The following is a 27,585-nucleotide window of genomic DNA, read 5'->3' on the forward strand; positions in this document are numbered from 1 at the left end:
CAATTTTGCCAATCCTTGTTGGTTAGGTGAATCACCATGTGTTAGCCATATAAAAAACTAAAATGGTAAACTATCAAAGCTTTAAGTTTTAGTTGGGTTGAGAGGGAAAGGGAAGGAGCTGTTTTGTTTCTAAAAGGTGTATATGCCCCCCTTATGTTGTCCATACCGATAAAACTAATTAAAACAATTAAAACGTCAAATGCTATTTTTGCGAGTCGTTTTGTTTACTCACTTCTGTGCTCCCTGAGACAACTGCTTTGTCAACATTCACCAGTCCCTGGTCTTCCGTCTGACATACTTCCTGTGACCACTCTGCACAGCGGTGGTGAGCCCAGCAGTGACCTAGAAAGAATATCACAGTTTAAAAGTCTCAAACGATTTCTTTATTTCAAATAAGTTACACATTTGAAGAGAATGTGATAACGAAAACGGTCTTTAACAGGGACCTTATGGGCTAAAAAAAATTACGATGACATCAAATTGTTAAAGAGTCACCTACATCCATAAATTAAAACATACAACATTTTGGAGAGCTGTCGAACAACAATACAATTGGGTTTATTAAAAAACAAAAGCATGAACAAGTAGGCAACTGAATGTGAATCCATTTGATTCGTACAAAAATACTTATGACTGTGTGATTTATAGGTTGAAATAAGAGAAAATTAACTCGACTGTGAAATGCATTGCAATCGAAGAAGAAAATCTAAGGATTCTCCATGTAAAACATTAATTATTGTTAATATCTAAAATTACATAATTACGAAAGACAGCATGTCCTAGTTTTAGTAAAACATTTAAAATCTGTGACATGAGAAAAAGTAAATGGAAAAAATGAATCTTTTGAACTACTTTACTCTCTTTGTTGTTAAACAAATTTTGACTGACCGAACAGGTTCAATAATTTTCCAAATATTTTCCCATTACAACTTCTCATAAAAGTTTGGGGGTATATTTGTACGCGTAATCTAATTGCTTACTTGCTTAAGATTGTTTTCTGTTGAACATCTGTATTCTTCTGGTATTCAACAAAAACATGAAGAATCTGGTCAGTGTCTTTTTGCATGTCACTCATCCCTTGCGGGTGGCTCCCACCAGGCTCTCTACTGAGACAGATACATCCCCCAAACTCTTGGATCATTCCTCACAATCAAAGATTCTGTTTTGTGCTTTTATTTAAAGCAGAAAAGGAATATCCATTTGTGTATCGTATACTGAAAACATCGGAAAGACCTAAAAAAAACAACACTCTTAATCCTACACTGCTCCCATTAAGCACCTTTCTGTGCTGTACTTGGGTTAGAGCAAGATTCCCTCCCGGTTCAGCTTCTTTGCACAAACTGTTTGAAGCCCTCCTCTCCTAAGGGAATATACAGGAAGACTTATGATGTGGATTTTGTTTCCTAATCTCAAGTGGCGAGTGAGGAAGTGGACTATGACAAGAATACTGATTATTCTCTTAAACTGCTCAGACAAGAGCTCCTCTGGGATTCCCCTTACTCTGAAAGGCTCATTCTGTCTCAGCTTCAATAATTAACCACTTTTTGACCCCCACAAGGCTTTGTCATCCCAAGAAAAAAATGGTCCCCAAGCAATTATGTAGTCCTATTTACCAGGCAGTGGAATTGCAGTTAAAGGTTTACCCTTGAAGCAGAGGGGCCAACACCTATGCTTGAGTACAAGGTCTGTGTTACCACAGAGTTGACCATACGTTTGCATTTGTTCTCCTTCACTCTGGCTAAGCAAAGAGGAGTAGCACTGATCGAGCCATTAAATGAGGTCAAGACCTCTTTCTAGAAATCAACAGCCCTCTAGTTAAGACGTCTACACTTACTCAGACAGACAATGAGGTTGAACTGTTGATCTCTGGGGGTGGATCCAAGAAGTAGGATATTTTGGTAATCATACCGCCATGCCAACTGTATCCCAAGATTGCAGACATTAATCCCAATTGCCAAAATATCACATCTAGTTAACTGTTGTTCGATCTCAACATCCTTAAGAACATGTCAAAGACCAGTAACATCATTTCCTCCCTGGAATGTACCAAAACGAATATACAAGTTTCTGACAAAAAGTCCCAATACCAGCGGGATCTAACTGTCCTACCATGTCTACACCCATGGACACAGAAGGCTTCAATTCCATGGGAAAAGGATTTTTGGCCGGAAAGGAGGTGTGGCTGGAACAAAGCCCTTCTTAATCTGTTTTGGGATCTACCTCTGGTCTGGTGGGTTCACATCTCTTCCTTTACTTTCCTCTTCTTTCTGCACCAGTAGGAGGTCACATCCAACGTTACCCACAAAAATGGGGAGAAAAACTACTACAGAACCTTGGCTCCTCGAAACCATCAATGACTACTGCATAGATTTCACCGAGGTACTGTTCCAATTGCATCACCTTCCCACATTTATGCCTTTTTTACTCTAGAAGAAACCATTCAAGTCGAATATGAGGTCAAACAATATGTGAGAAACAATGCAACTTATCTGGCCACTTTCCTAAAAAGCTTTGGGAGTCCCATCTTCTTGGTCTGCAAGACACACAAGGGCCGAAAACTGAAATAAACCTCACATACCTGAATACCTGGGCCCAATATTTCCATTTTAAAATGGATGGCATTCACCCCTCACAGACACTCTGTTGGTAAGCTAGTGGATGGTTCAGTTGACATGAATGTCAGCTATCTGTCAATGCCCACCATCAAACATATCTCATGTTCCATATAACAACCTGCTTTGGCAATTCTGTTATCTCCCATTGGCCTGTCAGTGCTCCTTCACCAAGCTTCTTTAGTCGGTTGAGACATTCCTGAGAAGTTGGACTGCTCACCGATTATCTATTTGGGCGACAATCCACTGATAGCCCATTGCGCAGAGGTTTTGTTGCCCCCTTCCAAGAGCAACTGACACTACTCAACAGAAATCTGGGTAAAAAGCTTAAAACTACACTGGATTCTACAGGATTTAGTTACAGATATATCGAAGTGTAGCAGGCATTTACTGAAAAACAAAACTTTCTCAAGTGAATTGGTTTCAACGTGTATAAACATAGCTTTGTCTGTACACAGTCAAAAAGTGGATGCAGAACCAATTCACTGGAGAAAATTGTGTTTAAATGAATAATACAATACCAGAGATAAAGTGCTTCTACTAATCACAAACTAGTGCAAAAATGTAGAAGCAATGTGTATACAAGTAAATATATCAATTAAGGCCACATGTGTCTATCACAGTCTGCACATAAAAGAATGTAGGGTTTTCTGTAGTATAATTTTATTGTGTTTCGATTTAGCCGTTAGACAGTCATCTTCTGGGCAAGGCAAATTTCTGACATGCTGAGCAAGTACTTCAGAGAGGCTACAAGCTACAGGTCTAGACTCCTCCATTAGATCCCCCTCTCTATTATGGGAATGATTGCCTCTATGTCCTAAATTTTCCCCTTGCTGCATTCCACGTACCACTTTCAACACCATGATCAGCCTTCTGAGTTCCCTGACGTGAGCCGACCGGCGAAGTAGGGTGAAGCTAGAGGTATTAAAGCTGGATATGGAGTCGGGAGGCCTGTATCTCCCGGACTGTAGCCTCTATTATTTTGCAGGATTACTGCAGTATGGGGCAATGTGGTGTGCTGAGGGTCCAAATACCGAGAAGGCCATGCTAGGGAAGTGGGACAAGGGAGCAGATCTTCCGGTATGTCTAATGGGATCTCAGGTTCCTTCTGACTTACTGTTCATAGTGCGTCAGGTTGCGGAAGTTTGGGAGCGGGCAATCACTTTGGTGTTCTGCAGGGCCCCAATACGCTCCAACCTTTCTCACAATGGGAAACAAATTGAGAAAAGCTGGTGAAAACCCTTAAAATATGAACGTTAGTAGGTTTGCACAGACTCAAAAAGAGCATTCCAACCCTGGAACTATTGCTTACTGCTTCCTCCAGCCCCAGTATGTAGATATGTGGAAAGGTGGAAAAATACGGGCATTGGTATTATTCAAGCCCTACAATAGTATTAGTCCTGGCATAATCAGAGAAGCTCTTATCCAAACTCTTGTATAATGAAATTGCTGCATATTAGCCAACGCACTACATGGCATCAAAGGGACAAGTAGATATTTTACATGACAAGTAGATTTATGAAACAACCTGTCCCATGGACAAGTAGATATTTTATTAAATTCCACGTCCCTGAATATTCATTGCATATATTTTATTAAATCTAGAGGGTATCTGCTTCAGCTAGAAAAATGCGTACTTCGGTGCATTGGCAACTCCGAGTTAATGCTTATTACAGCAGAAACAATCAAGTGCTGGGAAGTTTAATTTTTTTTGTTATGCAGCTGCCTTGATCATGTTGAACGTGACTTAACTGTACCTGAAATAAACAAGCATTGATAAAGCCCAATAGGTCTTGCCTATGCAAGAGCCATTGGTGTTACCAATATGTTTTAGCAATGTTGTACACCAGAGTGGCTGTTGTTCAGCATGGCTAAAAGTTAGTAGGGTAAAGGAGAGTGGTGTGGGGTGTCATGGAGTAGCGTACAGTGTTGCGGTAGAGTGTCAGAGTGGAAGGACGTACAGTTGAGTGAGCACAGTTTCAGATTGGAGCAGAGTATCGTAGAGTGGCAAAGTGTTGTGGAGAGGTGTATAGTGGAGTGGCATAGAGGGTGTTGCATAGAGTGGCAGAGTGGAGTAGATTGTCTTGGAGTGGTATGGCATAGAGTGGAGTAGTTTGTCATAGAATAGAGAGGAGTAAAGTGGCAAGTGGTGGCATAGAGATTCATGGAGTAGTGTTGCAGAATGGCATAGAGTAGAGTGTAGTGGCAGAGTGGAGCAGAGTTTAATGGAGCGTAGCACCATAGAGTGCAGTGTAGTGTAGTAGAGTGGCCTAGAGTGAAGTGGCGTAAAATACAGCAGTGGAGCGTAGATTGGCATAGAGTGCAATGGTTTTGAGTAAAGTGGTGTAGGATGCATTGGCCTAGAGTGCAGTGGCATAGAGTAGAGCGGTGCAGAGTAGATTGCAATGACATGGAGTGTAATAGCATAGAGTGGTGTGCCGCGGAGTGGGGAGGCGCGGGCAGGAGGAGAGCGGCGCGGGCAGGAGGAGAGCGGCACGGACTGGAGGAGAGCGGCGCGAGCGGCGCGGGCTGGAGGAGAGCGGCGCGGGCTGGAGGAGAGCGGCGCGGGCTGGAGGAGAGCGGCGCGGGCTGGAGGAGAGCGGCGCGGACTGGAGGAGAGCGGCGCGGACTGGAGGAGAGCGGCGCGGACTGGAGGAGAGCGGCGCGGACTGGAGGAGAGCGGCGCGGACTGGAGGAGAGCGGCGCGGACTGGAGGAGAGCGGCGCGGACTGGAAGAGAGCGGCGCGGACTGGAAGAGAGCGGCACGGACTGGAAGAGAGCGGCGCGGACTGGAGGAGAGCGGCGCGGACGGGAGGAGAGCGGCGCGGACGGGAGGAGAGCGGCGCGGACTGGAGGAGAGCGGCGCGGACTGGAGGAGAGCGGCGCGGACTGGAGGAGAGCGGCGCGGACTGGAGGAGAGCGGCGCGGACCGGAAGAGAGCGGCGCGGACTGGAGGAGAGCGGCGCACACTGAAGGAGAGCGGCGCACACTGGAGGAGAGCGGCGCGGACTGGAGGAGAGCGGCGCGGACTGGAGGAGAGCAACGCGGAGTAGAGTAGAGCAGCACGGACTACAGCAGAGCAGCGTAGAGTAGAGTAGAGTGGCGCGGAGTGGCGCACAGTAGAGCAGCGCACAGTAGAGTGGTGTAGCGTAATTTGGTGCAGAGTAGACTGGCGTAGAGTGCATTGGCTTTGAGTAAAGTGGCGTAGAGTGCACTGGCATAGAGTGCAGTGTTGCAGAGTAGGGTGGCAGAGTGTAGAGCAGAGTGGTATATAGTGCAGTGGCGAAGAGTGCAGTGCTGCACAGTAGAGTAGTGTGGGGTAGATTACATTGGCGTAGAATAATGCAGAGTAGAGAGACAGAGTGGAGTCTGCAGAGACAAGTGTAGTGATGTAGTGCGGGGTGGTGCAGAGTAGAGTGCAGTGGCATGGAGTGGTGCAGAGTGGAGTGGGGAAACGTGAGTATACTGAGTATGGTAGCATACTGCCATTACAGACAACACATCTTGAATTAAAAGGATCATTACATTTGCACTTACATACATTTTAACTGTTAAAAGAATACAGTGCACAAACGATAATGTGTGGAAATATCACTCAATGTATTGATTTGATCGTTATGCAGAGTTTTACAGACATTTAAATTTTACTGTGGGCTAGAAAAAAAAATAACATTTGTACAGCCTTCTTCAAACAGACCCCCACTAACCAGAATAATAGCCACATAAATCCCCTTACTTTGAAGTCAGAGAAAGAAAAATAAACATCAAGCTCCCTAGAAGACATAGCCTGACGTTTGACTTCAGTCTTTGAATGCACAGCAAAAGTGGCAAGATGATAACAAGATTTAAAGATCTGTTTACAGAGAGCGAGCTTGTGGAAGAATACCGTAAACAAGATGTGGGCAAAGGGAGGGACGAACTTGAGCTGGACAACCTAAAGCAAATGAAGACAGAAAATAGAAATCCCAAAAATGTGAGTTAAAAGCCACAAAGCCAATGGTAAGCAAGGAGTTAAATGTATTCCTGGGTCAACTTTCTGAATGTCCCCAAGAGGTCTTTAGCAATCCAGACAACTGCGGGGTCTGGTAGCTGCAACCTATCAAAATGTGATGGATGAATGCTTGAATTAAGATTAGCCACTGGTAATTATTCGGCCTTCATCTCAGGCCATCATTATTTTGCACACCATGCCACCACAGTCTGGACCCTGTCAGATGCAAATCAGTCTTGACCCTTCCCCAATCAGAACAGGCCAGCCTAAACTGCCAGGTACTCTTCATGAACATAGCCTGGAAGCAACAAGGTGTTATTTGTCAAACGTGTGCCACCAATGCAGCCATACCTTGGGCATGATAGCACTGACACTAGCCCGTCTTATATAGAGACCATCAGACTGGAGTATTCTCTTGCCATAAGCCTTCAGACACAAGGTCTCTTTTCCAAGAGGTATTGGCTTTGCATTTCAGTTATGCAGCCATCAGCACAAAAGATTATAGAGGTGTGTTCCTGAAGACAAAGACAAGGCTGTCTTTGGGAGCCCTGTGCTTCCTGCACAAGTACTTTGAGATTGCTGGTTCAGAGAAAGACTTCTTGAGGCCCTGTGCCTGTACGGTCATGGCTGGCTGTTGAGGAGGATTTGTTATTAATTTATGTCCACAATCTATGGCAGGTGCACAATGGCCTAATGAATACTGCATCACAGCGCCTTGTCCAAGACAGCTTGGAAGGGCCTCATGGTCGGCAGTACAGCTGGAATAATGAGGACTGGTTATAGAGGATGGGACAGTGGTGTTGCATAGAGTGAGCCCTTCAGCGCTCTAGTAGATTGAGAAGGAGATGCACCAGGGGCTGCTGGACCAGAACACCAGGACAGAAAACTGAAGGTTATGGGGGGAGTTGGGGGCAGCACTATTAGCTTCAGCTTTGCACTGAGCTTATCCAACTTAACATTGAGGGCAGCATGAAGGAAAAGTTTATAGTAGGCTCTGAGCAAAGATGGCAGGAGTTTGGTAACTTCTGGTCCAGGTATTTTTCATCAAAAGGATCAGACCAATCTGAAGGATTTGACATTTGTCCATTTGGGAGCCATGAGAGTGTCAAAGAGACCGAGGTCTGAAGAGATAAATTGCCAATAACAAAAGAGACTCATAAGAGCCAAACAGTTGAAACTTGGGCAAATGGCGGCCCCTACAAGACCTGCATAAGCAGTTGATGGGTGGGCGAACTCCCAAGAAGACTGTGCATATGGTTTTCCAAACCAGCATTCTTCATACTAGCATTTGTACTTATTCTCTTGCACAACTGATTGTGTGGCCAAACATGAAGGGAGCCAAGCTTCTTGGGTGTTTTCTTCTGACATGACTTACCACTTGCTGACTTAGTTGTGCTCTTCCTCTCAATGGTCACAAGCACATAATGGAGGCAGGGTGGAACCACACTGTTGGAGGAGTGCACAGTTCAGCCGACCTGATACATTTGGAGGGTGACAGACACCCCACAAAGGAGCTGTGCTTGCCAACTTGATGGATAGACTTGGTCCTCTAAGAAATGTCCAGCAAGGAGAAAAAAGCCAACCTCTCAGTGCAACAAGCCTGCAGCAAAGCACCCAGAAAGAGAGAATGACTTCAGGGCTAAGTAGCATGGCACCAGAGACCAAAGATACAGAATCGGTTTTTGGTCTTCCCACTAAGCAGCATGTTTGTCACATGCTGAAAATTGTAATCAACCAGCAAATATGAGTAACATAAATAACATGCCTTTTGATTCCTTAACTGGTGGGTTAATATTAATTTCAACCTTTTTATATTAACCTGAGAATAGATAAAACTGTGTGCTTAAATATACTGTTTTAAATTTCCTACCCACTCATTGTAATTCTTTCACCAAAATGAGGCACAACATTAACTGAGGAAAAATTCTTATGATGTAGGTCTACTACTGTGATAGTCAGTGCATTATGTCAACTGTATTTTAATCAGGTTTGGTCTCTAGTAAATCATGTAATGTACTCTCACAATGATTGCTTAGTCATTTGTTTTACTAAAAAAACACTATAGATTTATGAGGTAAAATGGAGTTTCTTGTCAAGGTAAGGTGATAAATCCAGGGAAGCTCTTGCATATCCTCTTTTAGACTCAACAACGTTCACAGAGTGAGCAGTGCCTTCACCGACTCTGAATGACCTGGTGTGTCAGTAAGTGTACCTTAAATTAGCGATGGTCCAACAAGACTCTGGAATGATGTAGGCAGTCCCACTAGGAAGAAGGATGAACATTTAAGAACTATACACTTGTGTTTCAGTAAAAGGGCATACAGGGAGCAAATCTAAAATCTTTGGCAAAAGTATATCATCCGGAAATAAAGAATCTTGGACGTCTGCCAAGTCAGGAGATGGTTAATGGAGAGTGCAAAATAGAAAAAGAAGGGAGTTACCCCAGTGCTAAGCAGAGGGACGCGGTATACACAAGGAGAAAAAAGAAACAAGGTCTCTACAATCTGATATCAGGAGGGCAAAACACCTCCCATGGACCAAGTGTCTATGTGGGTCTATCACTTAATCTAACATAAGTATGAGACAAGTGTTTATGTAAGAAAACACCTGACCTAGCATTAAGAATATCCGACACAGAATTACAGAATATATATATATATATATATATATATATATATATATATATATATATATATATATATATCAAAGAGCAATTTATTGGAATAAAAAGTATATTTATAAACATACAGAATAAATCTCTTGTTCATTCAATGGACACAATAACATTCCTCCCAACGGAGGTTACAATCTAAATATATCACACAAATAGATTAAAAACTAAGCAAAACAGTTGACGCAGCGTTTTGGTGACACCTTGATATTTTCACCTTCAGGACTATAAAAGTTTTCTACAGATCTTATAGTGAGTTGGATTATGTTCCGATTAACATAATCTGTGGTGCTTTATGAACCCGAAGTCCGTTAGAACAGGGAGGCCAGGCCGCAAGTCGTTAATCTGATTTTAAACTACCTGCCAAATGTATAACGATCTAGACCAGAGCACTATGTCGCCAATGTAAAAGTGTCGATGCCAGGTCTTTCAAACTGTGTGATCTGTAGAATACAGCACGTATCCGGACTTGAAGGGAAAAAAAGTCAGAGCTGTACCTTTATATTAACTTCTAACCCCTAAATATTACGCTGGTTCTAACAGACAAAGAATATATATCGACTATCAAGGTCGAAAGGCTCTATCTATCATTGTGGCTTCTCGGTGGGACAAAAAGTGAGGTGTTTTACCCTCCTCATATCAGATTGTAGGGACCCTGTTTCTTTTTTCTCGGAGTGAAGCAAAAAGGCATAATAAGCTTGCACTCGAAGTAACAATAGTGTGTCCTTCACAACTGAGCCTGATGGATGGTGACAATTTCTTAACTTTTACCCAGATATAGCAGTATCACTTTTGAGGAAGCATTCAAGGAGAAAAAAGGGGTAAGAAACTTAATGAAGAGACTTGTAAGTGATGCACTTGTGAGTTATCAGCCTTACCAGTAATGCGTGCCCTCCAAACCAAATTCAGTGATAATGGGAAGTCAGGCAGTTCAACTTGACTGAGTACACTCTTGAGGAATGGTTTGCTTTGCTCCCAAGCTGAGTGGTCGCTCCCCTGCCTCCCTGGCGAACAGTGGTATCGTTGCTCCGCTTTTTCTCATTTGAACTTCCTCCTATTGTTGTTCTGCAGTCTGCCCTGCTTGCCGCTTTTCTTAATTACATTTCACAAGCGCTATAGTCTTTGTATCTGTATCTGCGCATTTCGCTGCTCCGCTTTTTGTCATTGAACTGCCTCCTATTGTTGTTCTGCAGTCTGCCCTGCCTGCCGCTCTTCTTAATTACATTTCACAAGCGCTATAGTTATTGTATCTGTATCTGCGCATTCCGCCCCAAGCGCTCCGCTCCGCTGACCCCTCCGCTGCCATTTTAGTTGTTGTGCTCGCCCTCTGGAGCCCGCCCCGCCTCCCAGCTGAGACGCCCTCCCACTGCCTACAAACAGCGCTCCGTGAGCCATACGCGCTGTGACTCGCTTTGCTCCCAAGCTGAGTGGTCGCTCCCCTGCCTCCCTGGCGAACAGTGGTATCGTTGCTCCGCTTTTTCTCATTTGAACTTCCTCCTATTGTTGTTCTGCAGTCTGCCCTGCTTGCCGCTTTTCTTAATTACATTTCACAAGCGCTATAGTCTTTGTATCTGTATCTGCGCATTTCGCTGCTCCGCTTTTTGTCATTGAACTGCCTCCTATTGTTGTTCTGCAGTCTGCCCTGCCTGCCGCTCTTCTTAATTACATTTCACAAGCGCTATAGTTATTGTATCTGTATCTGCGCATTCCGCCCCAAGCGCTCCGCTCCGCTGACCCCTCCGCTGCCATTTTAGTTGTTGTGCTCACCCTCTGGAGCCCGCCCCGCCTCCCAGCTGAGACGCCCTCGCCCCTTCCCCTCCACTATCCATATATGACAGCTGTTACCGCGCGCAGCGTTCGCGCCCAACCCGCGCCGAAGGTGCGCCAAAGGTAAGCCCGTCTACGCCAGTCCGCGCCTGGACCGCGCCCAGCGCCATACCCCCTGCTCCTCGCGCTGCCCAGCCCTCCCGCATCACCTACGATGCCGCAACCCTCCTAGCCCTCAACCCCAGTCGCGCTCCCAACTGCGTCCAAGCCGCCCCTGGACAAACCCATGGACCTTTCTCCTGCCTCTCCTGCAAATTCAGCGGCACCGACAACATCTCCGCCACGACCACACCACAGATTCCCGACCCCAACCACCTACAATGCATCCTTCTCAACACCCGATCAGTCCACAGGCACGCCATTGACCTATGGAATCTACTAGACACCATTTCCCCGGACATCGCCTTCCTAACTGAAACATGGATGAACGCCTCCTCAGCCCCAGACATCACCATTGCCCTCCCGGAAGGCTATAAGATCACTCGCAAGGACCGTACCGGCCACACAGGAGGAGGAATTGCCATCGTCCATAAGAATTCCATCCGCATCTCAACCAGCTCTGACGCCAACCTCGCCAACTCCGAACACCTTCACTTTCAGATCCACATCGACCCCAAGACTACACTCAGAGGCACCCTCCTCTACAGACCACCAGGACCCCGCGCAAAATTTAGTGAAGACATCACGGACTTCATCACTCCTCACGCGCTCCCCTCCAAAGACTACATCCTTCTGGGAGACCTCAACTTTCACCTCGAAAAGATCAACGACCACAACACCGCCACCCTCGTGGACAACCTCGCCAACCTCGGACTTAAACAACTAGTCACTTCCCCCACCCACATCGCAGGTCACACACTCGACCCCATCTTCACATCCAGCAACCATGTCTCCTTCAGCCACACTACGGACCTCCTCTGGACCGACCACAGCTGCGTTCACTTCACCTACAACAAGCCGAAACCCATCAACCACTCCCAACCTACCCTGCAAAGAAATTGGAACAAAATCACCACGGACCAAATATCCGCATCGCTCCTTCGAAACTCCCCAGCCCTCTCCTCTAACGCCAACGAAGCCGCCACCAACCTCACCCTATGGTTATCCAACACCGCCGACACCTTAGCACCACTGAAAAAACGTCAAAGCAAACCTGGCAGCAAGACAGCCTCATGGTTCAACGATGATCTCAAGAAGTCCAAGAAACTCTGCCGCTCCCTTGAAAAGGCCTGGAAAAAAGACCCAACCACCAGCACCAAGGACGCCTTCAAAAGCGCCACCCGCACTCACCACCAACTGATCCGAAAAGCCAAGAAAACAGCATTCAAGGATCGACTTGACAACAACGCCCCCAACAGCAAGGAACTTTTCAACATCGTCAAGGAATTCTCCAATCCCTCGGCCAACTCCAACGACATCACCCCCTTTCAAACCCTATGTGACTCCCTAGCCTCTTTTTTCCACAACAAGATAGCAGACATCCACAACAGCTTTGACAACCAACCCGGAAACCAACCCACCCTACCATTTGCTGACCATCTTCCCCCCGTGAACACCCTTAACGCCTGGAACCCAATCTCCTCTGAGGACACCATCCGCCTGATGAATTCCATCCACTCAGGATCCCCCACAGACCCATGCCCTCACCACATCTTCAACAGCAGACTCCGTCATAGCACCGTACCTCCGAGACGTCATCAACTGCTCCTTCAACTCCGCTACCTTCCCAGAAGTCTGGAAACACGCTGAACTCACCGCCCTTCTGAAAAAACCAACAGCGGACCCCACCGAACTCAAAAATTACCGCCCCATCTCGCTTCTTCCATTCCCGGCCAAAGTCATCTAGAAAGCCGTCAACAACCAGCTCGCCGCCTTCCTCGAAGCCAACAAATCCCTCGACCCCTCACAATCTGGATTCCGAGCAAAACACAGCACTGAGACCGCCCTCATCGCAGCAACAGACGACATTCGAACTCTACTGGACAATGGAGACACAGTCGCCCTCATCCTCCTCGACCTCTCTGCAGCATTCGATACAGTCTGCCACAGCACCCTTCTACAGCGCCTCAGAAACATCGGAATACAAGGAAAAGCACTTGAATGGATCACCTCCTTCCTCTCCGGAAGAACACAGAGAGTCCGCCTCCCACCATTCAAGTCCGAGGCCACTGAAGTCATCTGTGGCGTACCACAAGGATCCTCACTCAGTCCCACCCTCTTCAACGTTTACATGAGCCCCCTCGCGGCCATCGCACGCCAACACAACCTCAACATCATCTCATACGCGGATGACACCCAACTGATCCTATCACTCACCAAAGACCCCAACACCGCCAAAACTAACCTACACGAAGGAATGAAAGAGGTGGCCGAATGGATGAAACAAAGCCGTCTGAAACTGAACTCAGACAAAACAGAAGTCCTCATCTTAGGTACATCCCCCTCTGCTTGGGACGACTCCTGGTGGCCGGAAGCCCTCGGAAAAGCACCCATCCCGACAGACCACGCACGGAACCTTGGCGTCATCCTGGATTCTTCACTCTCAATGAACAGACAAGTCAACGCCGTATCCTCTTCCTGCTTCAACATTCTTCGCATGCTCAGAAAAACATTTCGCTGGATCCCCTCCGAAACAAGGAAAACAGTCACCCACGCTCTGGTCACGAGCCGACTGGACTACGGAAACACCCTCTACGCAGGTACCACCGCTAAACTCCAGAAGAAACTCCAACGAATCCAAAACGCCTCAGCCAGGCTCATACTAGACATCCCACGCAACGAACACATCTCTGGTCACCTCAAAGACCTCCACTGGCTACCCGTCAATAAGAGGATCACCTTCCGACTGCTTACCCACGCACACAAATCACTCTACGACATCGGACCAGATTGCCTCAACTCTCGACTGTCCTTCTACACCCCCTCCCGACAACTACGTTCTTCCAGCCAAGCCCTCGCCACCGTACCTCGCATCAACAAGACCACCATGGGAGGCAGATCCTTTTCATACCTGGCTGCTAAAACATGGAACTCACTCCCCGCTCACCTTTGCCTCACCCAGAACCACCTAGCGTTCAGAAAGCAGCTTAAAACGTGGATATTTGACAAATAATCCTCCTCCCCTTCTTAAGCGCCTTGAAACCCTCTGGGTATGTAGTGCGCTATACAAATTTTATGACTTGACTTGACTTTTGGTTTGACAGTTTATACCTGAAGGTTTGTGATTTTTAACTTCCCTTTCAGACTAATTACAGTTTTGGAACAAGAAAAGTGCTAAATTTGATATCATAAATGCCAAAAACCAGACTGATCATATAAATGGATTTCACATCTTTATTTTGGGGATCCTCGCGTAGTGGTACCTTACTATACAACAAACACTTTGAATAATTTGATGGTTAAGACCCAAACAAAAGCTACACCTGTGAGTGAAATGCACTATGCTATCAACTTATGGCATATAAGTAAGGCACAGGGAATATTACTTTTTAAAAAAGGCAGAGCTCTGAAAAGTACTATAATACATACAAAGTACAATAATACGTACTGGGGTACTTAGATGTCGAGGAACTCTTTAGGACACCTACTGGGGAATAAAACTGAGGCCACTATCACTATTCCTGTCACAACATTTTTGGCAACATGTTGAAGAACCCACATATTAGAGTTGGGAACACTAAGTAAATGTAAGTGTGGCTTGTGATGTAAAATGCAAGTGTGGCTTGTGATGCAAACACAATATGGTGCAGAATCCAATGAGACAAAAAGTACTATGTGAAGCTTGGAACATCCAATGTCTAAAAACAATATATGTGCTTGGTATGTTAAGGGATGTTGGGTGGTTTCCTACTCTGGATTTATATTTGGTATGTCACTAAATTGACATGCACCAGAGACCGCATCCTTTGACCTCTTTTGTGATGGTCTTTGAAGCATATTGGTTTTAGGGCATGCCATTTGGTTAAGCCTCAGCGGTGTTCAATAGGGCAATGCAGGGGTTTATATGGTGGAACGCAAATCTGTTGTCTTCTCACAGGACAATATACAAATTTGCGGAAATAAGCACGAACACAGCCATTACATATGAAATGTTTTCGGGGTCATAAGTGCCAATAGAATGAGTGTATCCAAAGCTGACTTTCTTGCAAGTGATATCAAAGATAGTGATAAGAATGATGATCAAGTGTCAGGTAAAGGTCAGTATTAGGCCTGATAGAATAGTATACTAAATTATTTCCAGAATTAGCAGAATAAACACATGCATTGTGAGGGTTATGCTTGTTTTGTGCAGTCCTCTGCCTCAAAAGGATATTGACACCCCCATAAGGGACGTTTCATGCCCTAGTGCTCCGTAATTTGGAAGTTGGTTCCGAAACTTTTCATTGGTGGACACGATTGAAATAGAATAGATTTAAGTTTCTCAAGGACCAAATAACACTAAGGATACTGAATGAGACACCATGAAGTGTTATAGGGTTCACAGAGATTGACCCTGTATATGACTGTTTAGAGAATTTGCATGAGTACAAGTTTTCATTTTCTGAGCTTATTCAGGCTTTCTCCAAAGCACTTTCTAATCACTAATCAAGATGGTATAATAAACAGACGTACAAGTAGAAAAAGTAGAAGGGGCAAGCGAGAAAATAATTATGCAAGAGAAAAAGGTAAAGGAGACAAGAGAATGAAACAATATTGCACTTAAAATAATACACATTTGTAATGAATTAAATGCTTAATGACTAAAATTCAAGTCCAACATTTCCTTCTCAATATGAATCCGAGAGGTAAGAGTGCAGCAGCATGGAACAACAACATTGGTAAATGGGCCCAGGAATCCAGCTACCTCTGGTAGAAAGGAAAAGTTATATGGATGATATTGTAAATGAAGGGGTGGTTCTATTTGCCTTACCAAAGGTGGAGCAAAGTCACTGTGGAATGGAAGCTCAAAACTAATTTGCATTGTGCAAGCTACAAACAGTACTAGGATCCCCACCAGCACCACATACGCAGACAGCTTCAATCAATTTAGCAAGTCGCACTGGGACCCTGGAAAATCCCTTCATGGAGACCCCAATCCCCAGACAGAGGTTACACCAGAGGAGGCAAACCGGGACACACAATGTTACTTGCTGATTGCTATCACAAATGTGCTAATGCGCATATGTGATGGCAATCATCACTGGCAGTGCCACTCGATGCACACCCCAATCCCTCACTGTAAAGTGGGGCAGGTACACAACAGAACCTGCCACACATCAAAGCAAGTTACTGGTAACTACTGTGATGGCAGGTTGCTTGTCATGACTACCATACCCAATGAAAGGATTCGCGATGTGTTAGAAAACAAACACCTTGCTGCTGTCCAATATTAGGGGAAGCCAGCTTTAACTTTAGAGGTGGGTTAGAAAAAAATAAGGCTGGTACAAAATTGAAAGAGGACACAAAATATTATCTAGTTGACGCTCCTTAATGCATTGCTGAAGGATTTTCACTAAACAGGAAGGAGCAGGCAATGGATATATAGGGTATGATGATAGAGGAAATAATACCTACCAAGCTCCGTACTGTAATGTAATTTACCTGGCTTACGAGGGGCATCTAGGGAAGCATTTAACCACATGCGTGCGGGGGTTATTTTTGCGCTACGCTGCTTTTTTCCAAAAGCCGCGTTAGATGACGAGCTCAGCTCGTCATCCGCACACGACCACCATGGCTGATGACGAGCTGAGCTCGTCATCAGCATCGAAGGGGTTAACAATGAGCACAAATTTGTGATAGGTTCCTGTGGCCTTGTCTGGGTTTAGAGAGAGATAGATAAAACGGTCAAGAAATGTATATCCTGGTGGGTGTGGCTTAGCGGGCGTTGATGGCGGACGTGGCTCTCTAGAGCTCCCGCCGGCCCGATCTTTATCCGACCTATAATCCTGGCCCCCGGACCCGAACAGCGGACCGCTTGTGGGGCAATTGTGGCTGAAGGTGCCCGGAGTCCTCCGGTGCAGAGAGCGGCGCTCCTACACCGACCAGTGCGGCGGAATCGGCTGCGGTGGCTTGCGGCCTAGTCCCGGACGGCAAGCCGGGGCCTCAATTTTGGCGAGTCCGAGCCGGAGAGCTCGCGCAAGGGCCGGCGCCACTGTCCTTCTGCCTGGGCCAGGAGCTACTTGGTGTTGGCGGAGCAACGAGGGGTCCTCGGTCCTCCCTGCTGTGGCGGAAGGAGGAGATCAGTGCACAGCGGACGCCCGTGGGGAGCAGCGGCCTACCTGGACCCAGTGAAGCCGGGGCCTCGAGTTTGGCGGTTCCCGCCTGATGGTGCTGGGGTCCGATATCGGACGGAGCGGAGACACTGTGGGACCTGAGGAGCAGCGGCCCCTGGTGTGTAGCCGCATCTGATAGCTGGACACAGCGCTGCGGGGCACCCTTGGGCAGCGGACTGGAGCCTGGCCAGACTGACCGGCGAGACTTGAGCCCGTGCCTGGCGACAGACGACGAACAGGGAGTGATTCCCCCGGGCCCCCCCATATTGGTGTGATTGACCGGTGGGCCAGAGTGGCCGGCGTGACCGGATTAACACCACGCAGTGTTCCTGGGCACTCAACAGGAGCTGTGTAAAGGCCTGAGGCGTCCCTGGGCAGTATTGGAGGACCACGAGGCGAGCTTGTACACTTTGGGGCGGTGGAACCTATAGGGAGAGGTGGCCCTGGCAGATCCTGGTCGTGCAGTAACTCGACCTGAAGAACCTTGCGCGCGCCCCCCCAGTAGCGGACGGCAGCGCTGTACGGGAGGTGTGTGCCTGCAGCGGGGACTTCTTGCCTGTGAACTACCCTTGGCAGTTGTTGGGGGTGCGGATCGCCTGCCACGAAGATCCCCGAACGCTCCGAGGGCGGCGGCACCGGAGTGGGCCTCGGCCATGACCAGAGGGGAGGGTGGGCCTGCTAAGCAGGGGCCCATCGACAAGTTTACGGGACCGAGCGGGGGTCCCGGAGCATCGGGGGCCCAGGGGTCGGGGCCAGACAACGCGGCGCTGATGGCGGCGATAACCCAGTCCAGGGATATGTTAGATGCCAAGATTGGAGCGGTTGGAGCAGACGTGACCCTACTGCGCCAGGACCTGCGCAATGCTGTGGCGCGAATCACGGAGGCAGAGTCTAGGATTTCGGTGGTGGAGGATGATGTTGGGACCCTGAAGCAGAAAATGGCGGCGATGGAAAACATTCTTAAGGGCCTAGCGCTTCGTGTGGAGGATGCTGAAGGGCGGGCGCGCAGAAACAACCTTCGCTTTGTGGGTTTTCCAGAGTGTTGTGAGAAGGGCAACATGAAACAGTTCTTGTCCCAGTGGCTGGAGAGTTGGCTCCCCCGTATGTCCTGTCCCGCTGTTTTGTGATTGAACGCGCCCATCGGGCTCTGACGCAGAAGCCGCCGGTGGGAGAGCGGCCCAGGCCGGTGATTGCTAGAATCCTGAACTTTCATGACAGGGCCACTATATTGCGGGAAGCGAGGGCCAAAGACTCCTTTCTCTTTGAAAACCAGAAGATCATGATCTTCCCCGACTACACCAGAATTGTACAACAGCAGCACTCCTTTATGGCCGCCAAGGCGAAACTTCGAGGCCTGAAAATTCAATACTCCTTGCTCTACCCGGCCCGCCTACGGGTGGTCTTCCAATCACGGACTCACTTTTTTGATACGTTTTCAAGTGGACTGACGAAACGGTGAGAGTCAGGCCCCAATGGTTGGGGGTACACGCGACCTTTAATGCCTTGTTCTGTGATGTGCTGTACGCCTGGGCCTGGTGCGGGGTGCTCTGGTATTGGGTCTCGTGGGACTATGGCTGAGGCTTCCACCCCGGGGCTCCCCAGGGAGTCACTACGTATAGTGAGCTGGAATGTTAGAGGGATGCTGGACAAAATCAAGAGGGGGGCGATATTGCGGTGGGGTAAGAGGGAAGCAGCCGATGTCTTGTTGTTACAAGAAACTCAAATGATGGGGACGAAAGTGCTGAGCCTGCAGAGGTATGGCTACCAACAAGTTTTTCATGCAGGGTTCTCCAGGGGCTCCAGGGGTGTTGCTATCCTAATCCATCGGAGGCTGGCTTACGTGCACGAGAGAAAGTGGATAGACCCCCAGGGCCGTTATGTGTTTGTTCAGGGGATGGTGGGCAACAGAATCAATTTTTTGGTGCTGTGTTTATGCTCCCCCCCTGCAGTGGTCCCTGGCTGATCGTTTGTTTGCGGTATGGACTGACATTCCGGATTCCCTAGCGGTGCTGGGGGGAGATTGGAATGATGTGATGGATATGCGTGAGGACCGTCTGAGGATGCAGGGGGCGCTTGCTGCTGCCGTCCCTACTCGGGTGCGCGCCATGGTGGAGGGGCTTGGCTGGGCGGATGTTTGGCGACACATGCATGTCAGGGCCCGCGAATACACATATGTCTCTGCAGTCCATGGTTTCTTTTCCCGGCTGGATTATGTCTTCGTGCCTTGTGGATTCCTGGATAGAGTACGGGAGGCTGCTATCCTGCCTAGGGGACTGTCTGACCACTCCCTTGTGGCCGTGGTAGTTGACCTGCATAGGGCGAGGCAGCCATTCCGGTGGAGGATGTCCTCCTGGCACCTTCAGCAAGCTGACTATGTGCAACACATGCGTGGTGCGATTGCTAACTACTGGCGAGAAAATCTGGTGGAAGGCTCGGATCCCGTGGTTGTCTGGGAAGCCATGAAACCCACCCTGAGGGGAATTGATATTGCGTGGTGTGCGGCAGCCCGTCGCAGGTGTCGAGAAGCTATAGTGGAGGCGGCGGCCCGGGTGGAGACGCTGGAGCAACGTTGTCAGGGGGAGGAGGACGCAGTGGCGGTGCGGCAGCTTCTGCAGGCGCAGCAGTCCTATGCGTCTGTGTTACTTGACGAGGCTCGGCAGGCGTGGTTGGCCACGCGGAGTAGGGTATATCAATGGGGTGACAAGTCTTGTACTATGCTTCACAAACTGTGCAGGCGTACTCTGCAGCCGCTTGCCCTACCTGGGATTACGGATGGAGACGGTGTCACCATTACGGACCCGGCGGCGCTGGCAGCTGGCTTTGCCAGCTATTATGCGGAGCAATATGCGCCACAGGACTGCCTTTCGGCTGAGGCGATTGATAAATTTATCGCCGACTTGCCCCCGAGGGCAGTCTCCACTGAGACTTGAAAGGCGTTGGACCTTCCCCTCACGGCGGAGGAACTGGGTGATGCACTGGGGCAGCTCAACGCAGGGAAGGCACCCGGGCCGAGCGGTTTCCCGTGTGAATTCTATAAGAAGTTCCATCTCCAATTGGGGTCCCATTATAGGATCGCACTAGAGGCAGCACGGGAAGTGGGTAGACTGCCGGCTGACTGGCGATATGCTGAGGTGGTGGTGTTTCAGAAACCTGGTAGGCCCCCTGATCATCACGACTCGTACCGCCCTATATCATTGCTTAACATCGAGGCTAAACGATTAGTTTCTTACCTGTCGGTGTAGTTTTGCAGCTTGATGATCTTTCTGGATTCACTATGCTGTGCATTATTCCGCGGTCTTGTGGTTGGGTCCGGATTCGTAGTCTTTTCTCTCTTTTTTTTTTTTTTTTTTTGTGTCCCAGGTGGGCGTCGGCGTCACCCTTCCTTGGGTGTATTTCCGGTGACGTCGGCATGCTTCCTGCGGAAGCTCCCATCCCTGGGCGCCATCTTCGGATTCTTTTTTCCGTGTTTCCTCCGTTTCCGAAGTGATGGCAATGTTCTATGTAGGTGAATTTTCCTTAACCGCCTTGTATGTAAAATCCATTTTATCTATTCATCTTCTCTTTTCTCTTTTTTTTTTTTTTTTTTTGACCACCCCTTTTCTCTCCAGCCTCATCTTTCTGGCGGAGGTGGGTGGGTTCGCTAGTGAATCCAGAAAGATCATCAAGCTGCAAAACTACACCGACAGGTAAGAAACTAATCGTTTTGCAGCGTGAATCTTTCTGGATTCACTATGCTGTGCATAGATTTTGTAGCGGTTTCTCATTTTCGTGGCGGCTGGGTGGAAGATGAGTTCTGGTTTCTGAATATGTGCTGGAGCACCTTTTGTCCGACTTGCGCTTCCTTGTTCATCTGCACATCCACGCAGTAGTGTTTTGTGAACGTGTGCACTGAAGCCCATGTTGCCGCCAGGCATATGTCCTGTATGGGCGTGTTAGCCAGGAAGGCTATTGTGGCCCCTTTCTTCCTAGTGGAGTGTGCACGCACTCCCTCGTCTAGTTCCTGTCCTGCCCTGTTGTGGCAGAGCTGAATCGTATGTGCTATCCATCGTGCAATAGTGTTCTTCGTTACTGCTTTGCCCATGTAATTTTTGGCGAATGACACAAAGAACTGTTTCGTTTTCCTGTGCTGCTTTGTCCTTTCAATGTAATGCATGACCGCCCTTCTGGCGTCCAAGGTGTGCAGAGCTCGCTCAGCGCTATTGGTTGGTTTTTGGAAAAAACTCGGTATCTGTATGGACTGGTTCATGTGGAACCTGGAGACCACCTTCGGCATGAAGTGTGGGTCCGTCCTCATCACAACCCTATCACTATGTATTTGTATGTAGGGCTCCTGTAGTGTCAGCGCTTGCAGTTCGCTTACCCTGCGTAATGACGTTATAGCAACTAGGAAGGCTGTTTTCATGGTTAGCATCTTTAAGGAGGCCCTGTGCAGTGGTTCAAAGGGCTCCTTCATGAGTTCTGTGAGAACTATGTTCAAGTTCCATGCTGGTGGTGGCACCCGCTTTGGCGGTGCGATCCTCTTCGCTCCTTCCAGGAACCTCTTGACAACCTGGGATGTGAAGAAGCTTCTGCCCATCTCACCCCTTGTGTAGGCTACTATAGCCGCTAAGTGAACCCTCAAGGAGGATGAACTGAGTTTTTTGTCCAGCAAGTGTGTCAGGTATCGCAGCACTGTGGAGTCTTTCTTCATCTTCTTGTGAAGTTGTTCACGTTTGCACCACATCGTGTATCTTTTCCACTTTGCGACATAGCACCGCCGTGTGCTCGGCCTCCGTGCCTCGCGAAGGACCCTGAGGGTGCTCTCTGGCAGTCTCAAATGTGCAAACTCTATGTCCTCAGGAGCCATGCTACTAGGCTCATGGTCTCTGGCTCTGGGTGCAGCACCTCCCCGTTCTGCATGGAGAGCAGGTCCTTTCTTCTGCCGAATCTGTGGGGTGCACTCTGTGACATCTCCATGATCTGCGAGTACCATGTCTGCCTCGCCCACTGTGGCGCGACCAGTATCAGGGTCATCTTGCTCGTTCTGCACTTGCTCAGTACTCGGTGTATCAGTGGTATCGGGGGGAAAGCGTAGGCAAATCTCCCGGACCAATCTATCCATAGGGCATTCCCAAGGGACCCCTCTTCGGGTAGTCTGGATGCGAAGTACTGGCATTTCGCATTCTGGCGTGTTGCAAACAGGTCCACTGATGGCGTTCCCCACCTGTTGAATAACCACCTCGTTTCCTGAGCATTGAGCTCCCACTCGTGGGATGCCGATGTCTGTCTGCTCAGCCAGTCTGCCTGAATGTTCTCTTTCCCTGGTAGGTGAATGGCTAGCAGGTCTATCTGTAGTGGGATGGCCCATCTCCATATCTCTTGTGCCAGTGTTGAAAGCGTTGTTGACTGTGTTCCACCCTGCTTGTTGATGTAGAACATCGCCGTGGTGTTGTCTGTCTGCAGTAACACCCTTTGTTTGTACAGTCTTGTCTGGAAGGCTTTCAGTGCCAGGAAGATTGTCTTCAATTCTAGGTAATTGATATGCTTTGTCGCATCTGCTGGCGTCCACAGTCCTCTCACTTTGAGCTCCTCCATGTGAGCGCCCCATCCCTTCAGGGATGCGTCCGTGGTGATGGTCACAGTCGGAGTTGGGGGTGTTAGAGGTTTTCCCATTGTTAGGTTTTCCATGTTCCACCATGTCATCTCCCTTTGCACTGCGTGCGTCACCACCACAAGATCCTCCCAACTGCCTGACGCCTGTGACCACTGTTCCTGGAGCCACTCTTGCATGGGTCTCATGTGTAGCCGCACATTCGGCACCAGGTGGATGCATGATGCCATCATCCCCATGATCTTGCTCGCAGTCCTCGCTGTCCGAGCTTGCCCCTTCCGGTAGAGGCGAGTTTCCTTGACCAGTGCCCTTGCTCTCTTCTCGCTGGGGAACACCTTGGCCTCCACGGTGTTGATCACCGCCCCCAGGAAGGTCTTCACTTGCTCCGGTTCCATTGACGATTTTTCCCAATGGACGGAGAACCCCAGGTTTATGAGCGTGCTCGTCACTGTCTGTGCGTGGTGTTTGCACCTTTGGTACGAACTCGCCTTCACCAACCAGTCGTCTAGATAAGGGTATACGTGTATCCCCTGTCTTCGTAGGTGTGCAGCAACTGCTGCGAGGCACTTCGTGAATACCCTTGGTGCTGATTTGAGTCCGAAGGCCAGCGTTGTGAACTGGTAGTGGCCTCCCCCGATTGTGAACCTGAGCATATGCTTGTGCTTTTTGTTCATCGGTATGTGCAAGTAGGCGTCCTTGAGGTCTATCGTGACCATGAAGTCTCCGACCTGCAGTTGCGGTAGCACCTCCTGCAGGGAGGTCATTTTGAATTTCTGTGTTCTTAGGAATTTGTTGAGGAACCTCAGGTCTAGGATGGGTCTCATCTTGTCGTCTACTTTTGGCACCAGGAAGTACGTCGAGTAGACCCCCTTGTTCCTTTCCTTGAATGGGACTCGCTCTATGGCCTGTTTTTGCAGAAGTTCCTTTACCTCTTCCTGAAGCCTCGCCAGCTGGTCTCCTGCTGGTGGTCTTCCCCTTGGTTTCCTGCTTGTTGGCCTTTTCTCCAATTCCAGGCAATACCCGAATTGGACAATGTTTAGGATCCATTTGTCTGATGTGATTTCTCTCCATTCCTGGAGGTAAAATTTCAATCTTCCTCCCACTGGTGACATGTGGTCGTAGGTGTTTTGATTGTCCCGACCCCTTGGTACATGGTGCCCCCCGGGGTCCTTTACATGGCTGGGCACCCAGAGTTCTGTGGAGTCACTTCGAGGAGGGCTGCTGTCCCCCTCTCCTATTCTGGCCACGTCCGTTTCTCCCTCGAAAGGACTGACCTCTTGGTTGGTACTGCCAGGACTGCTTCTGCTGACCTTGATGTCCCTGTGAGTCTGTCTGTTGCGTTTGCTGGAAAGCCTGGTGTGATGTACCAGGTTGGTTTCCACCTCTCCCGCCGGGCCTCCGTGACGGGGTGCCTCTTCTGTTGCCTCTGAATTGCAACGCCCCCATAGACCTTGCCGTCTCATTATCCTTCTTGAGTTGGCTGAGTTTCTCGTCCACAGTAGCCCCGAAGAGCGTTTCGCCGTTGAACGGTGTGTTGAGGATACTGTGCTGCACCTCGGGTTTGAACCCTGAAATCCTGAGCCAGGCGTGTCTCCTTTCTGTGACACCCATCATCATCAGCCTGCTGGCAGTGTCTGCTCCGTCCAGGGCTGTCTTAAGGCAAGAATTTGCCGCATTTTTCCCCTCTTCGACCAACATTTCGGCCTTCTGCCTGGCCTCCTGGGGTAGGTCCTTCACCAAGTGTCCCAGGCCGTCCAAGATCTGGTACATGTGCCTGTTTATAAGAGCGTTGGAGTTAGCCATGCGCCAGTGGGTCGCAGCATTCCGTTCGATCCTTCTGCCCACCAGATCCATCCTCCTGCTCTCCTTATCCGGTGGTGGGCCCGAGGTAGTGGATACGTTGGCCCTCTTCCTAGCCGTGGCCGTGATAATGGAGTCTGCGGAGACCTCGCCTCGAATGTAGGCCGGGTCCTTCGTGGAGTGTTTGTATTTTTTCTCCGTTCTAGGGGTTACCGCCTTGCATGTTGCGGGCTCCTTGAATGCTTCTTGTCCCTGAGCCAAGACGCTCTCGAGCATTGGGAGGAACTGGCTCCTTGTCTGTGTTGGGAGCAAGGTCTCGAGCAGGAAGTCTGCTTTCTGCTTTTCCTCGTCGAGCTTTAGCTTAAATGCCGCTGCGGCAGACTGTATCGCCGAATTGTATGCCCCGATGTCGTCAGGCGGCGAGGGCCTCGAGGGGTATGTGTCGACCGCCTCCTCCGGGCTCTCGGTGTCGATATCCAGGTAATCCTGTTCGTTGGGGTCAGAGGTGGCCGACTCGGCGTCCACCCTACTGCCCTCCTCCTCGTCATAGCCGTAATCCTCGTAGGGATTCTCCTCATCTCCCTGGTCGTCGACCATCTCGGCGACCGGGCCATGTGTGTCGACGAGTTCTTCTTCCTCTTCTACCAGATCTAGCACAACGTGCTTGGTCTTGTGTGGAATTGTAAAGGCACTCATCTCGGCGTCGAAATCCTTTTTTCGCTGCAAGATGCTCGCCATCTCGGCCTCCAAACGCCGTCTTTTCTTTTCCCTTTCGGCCGCGTTCTCGGCTTCGGAACGCTCGGCCCCTCTCTTCGTCACCTGGCTCGGCGGCGAGACTCCCGGCGTCGAATGTTTGGACGTCGAACCTTGTTTCGGGTCCTTGGATGTCGTCAAGGTTTTCGGGTCTTTCTCCCTCGACGCCGATCGGTCCCTTTCGGAGACGATCTTCTGCGCCTTCTGCTGTTCAACAGCTCGGCCCCTTTCGGAGGCGATCTTCGGAGCCTTCTGCTGTTCAACAGCTCTCGGCGCCAGGGACTCCTTCTCCGAGGATCCGCTGGGCCTGTGTGTGGTCGCGGACTGCAGATGTCGCTGCGTCGGCGCCTTCGGGGTCTGGCCCTCGTTCTTTCGAGACTCAGGGTCTCTCGTGCTCTTGTGGGACGTCGAGTCTCCTACCTTATCAGGCGTCTTCTTTGAATCGGTCTCTACGACCGTGTAGCTGTCGTCTTCGGCGGCAGCGTTGTCCTCTTCCTCTGAGGACATCCCCAGGTCGTACAGCGAAGGCGTCGGGGCTTTTCCTCCGAGGGTGGCGTGTGCTACCCTCTGACTCTTCCTCACACGAAGGGTCTTCGCGGCGAAGACGGAGCAGGCGTTGCAGTCTTCGGTTCTGTGGTCCACCGGTAGGCAAAGGTTGCACACCGGGTGCTGATCTTTCTGCGCGTACTTGTGTCTGCAATTCGGGCAGAACTTGAACGGCGTGTTGACCATCCTCGAGCGTTTCAGGCCTCCCTGACCGCGTGGACGTCGATGATCGTCGAAGTTCTCGACGTTCTCTCCTTCTTCTCTCTTCGCCAATGGTCTGCGAAGTCCTCCTTGGTCTTCTTCCTTCAATTTCTTCTCGAACCTCTCTCTTGGCAGTACTTTCTCCAAAAATGTCTGGAGCCCAACGGGAACGATCCAGACCCGACCGCGGAAAAAAGAATCTGAAGATGGCGCCCAGGGATGGGAGCTTCCGCAGGAAGCATGCCGACGTCACCGGAAATACACCCAAGGAAGGGTGACGCCGACGCCCACCTGGGACACAAAAAAAAAAAAAAGAAAAAGAGAGAAAAGACTACGAATCCGGACCCAACCACAAGACCGCGGAATAATGCACAGCATAGTGAATCCAGAAAGATTCACGCTGCAAAACTGTTGGCTAAGGCGTTGGCGAATCGTCTCCTCCCATATGTAGCCGATCTGGTCCACCCGGATCAGGCGGGCTTTATGCCACGTAGAGCGACGCAACACAATATTCGCAGGGCACAGACTGCCATAGAAGCGAAAAGGGCCTCGGGAGAGCGAGTGGCCCTGCTCTTGGCAGATATAGATAGGGCCTTCGACTCGGTAAGTTGGACCTACTTATTCGCGCTTCTGCCTCATCTTAATCTGGGCCCGGTGTTTATATCCTATATCAAACTTCTCTATACTGATATCACGGCGTCTGTGCGTGTTTCTGGAGCGAACTCTGAGAGGTTTGCCATCAGCCGGGGGACCCGTCAGGGTTGCCCGCTGTCCCCATATTTATTCGCGTTAATCATGGAGCCTCTCGCCTCTTGGGTGCGCATTGATGCGCAGCTGCGGGTCTTTGTATGGGAGGGAGGCCTTACTGATCGAATCGCCCTCTATGTGGACGACGTCCTCTTTTTCCTCACTGACCTGAATAGATCTGGGCCCCGAGTGCTGGAGATAATGCGCATCTTTGGTGAGGTGTCGGGCCTTTACCTTAAACCGAGTAAGTCCACCTTATGGGTGCTGGGTGACGGGGCGGACACGGGTTCATGGGCGTCAGCCTTGCGAACTGCGGCCGGGGGCATATTATATCTTGGAGTGTTCTTATCCGAGTCCGCGACGGTCTCATGGGAGCGCAACGTGTTGCCGGTATGGAAGAGGGTCCAAACGGACATTAAAACTTGGTCTCGAATGCCCCTTACCATCTATGGCAGGTCGGCGATTTTTAAAATGGTTGCCCTTCTGCGCCTCCTTTATCAACTACAGAACAATCCACACCCAATTGCACCGCGGTGGTTCCGGCAGGTCAATTCCGCCCTGGGCCGCTTTTTGTGGGCAGGGGGAGCCGCTAGAGT

The 27,585-nt window shown here is 49.3% G+C and overlaps 1 protein-coding gene across 2 annotated transcripts in view; it reads right to left on the reverse strand.

Annotated features, from left to right (window-relative positions):
* Positions 1-27,585, reverse strand: part of KMT2C (lysine methyltransferase 2C) — a 1,555,522-nt gene that overhangs the window by 1,513,887 nt on the left and 14,050 nt on the right. For both annotated transcript variants that reach the window (XM_086941472.1, XM_086941471.1), the window contains exon 2: positions 233-342. In XM_086941472.1, the coding sequence (XP_086797598.1) occupies positions 233-342 (110 nt within the window). The remainder of the gene's footprint in view (positions 1-232; positions 343-27,585) is intronic.

The sequence above is a fragment of the Lissotriton vulgaris genome, chromosome 10 (assembly GCF_964263255.1).
Source record: "Lissotriton vulgaris chromosome 10, aLisVul1.2, whole genome shotgun sequence".
Taxonomy (NCBI): Eukaryota; Metazoa; Chordata; class Amphibia; order Caudata; family Salamandridae; genus Lissotriton; species Lissotriton vulgaris.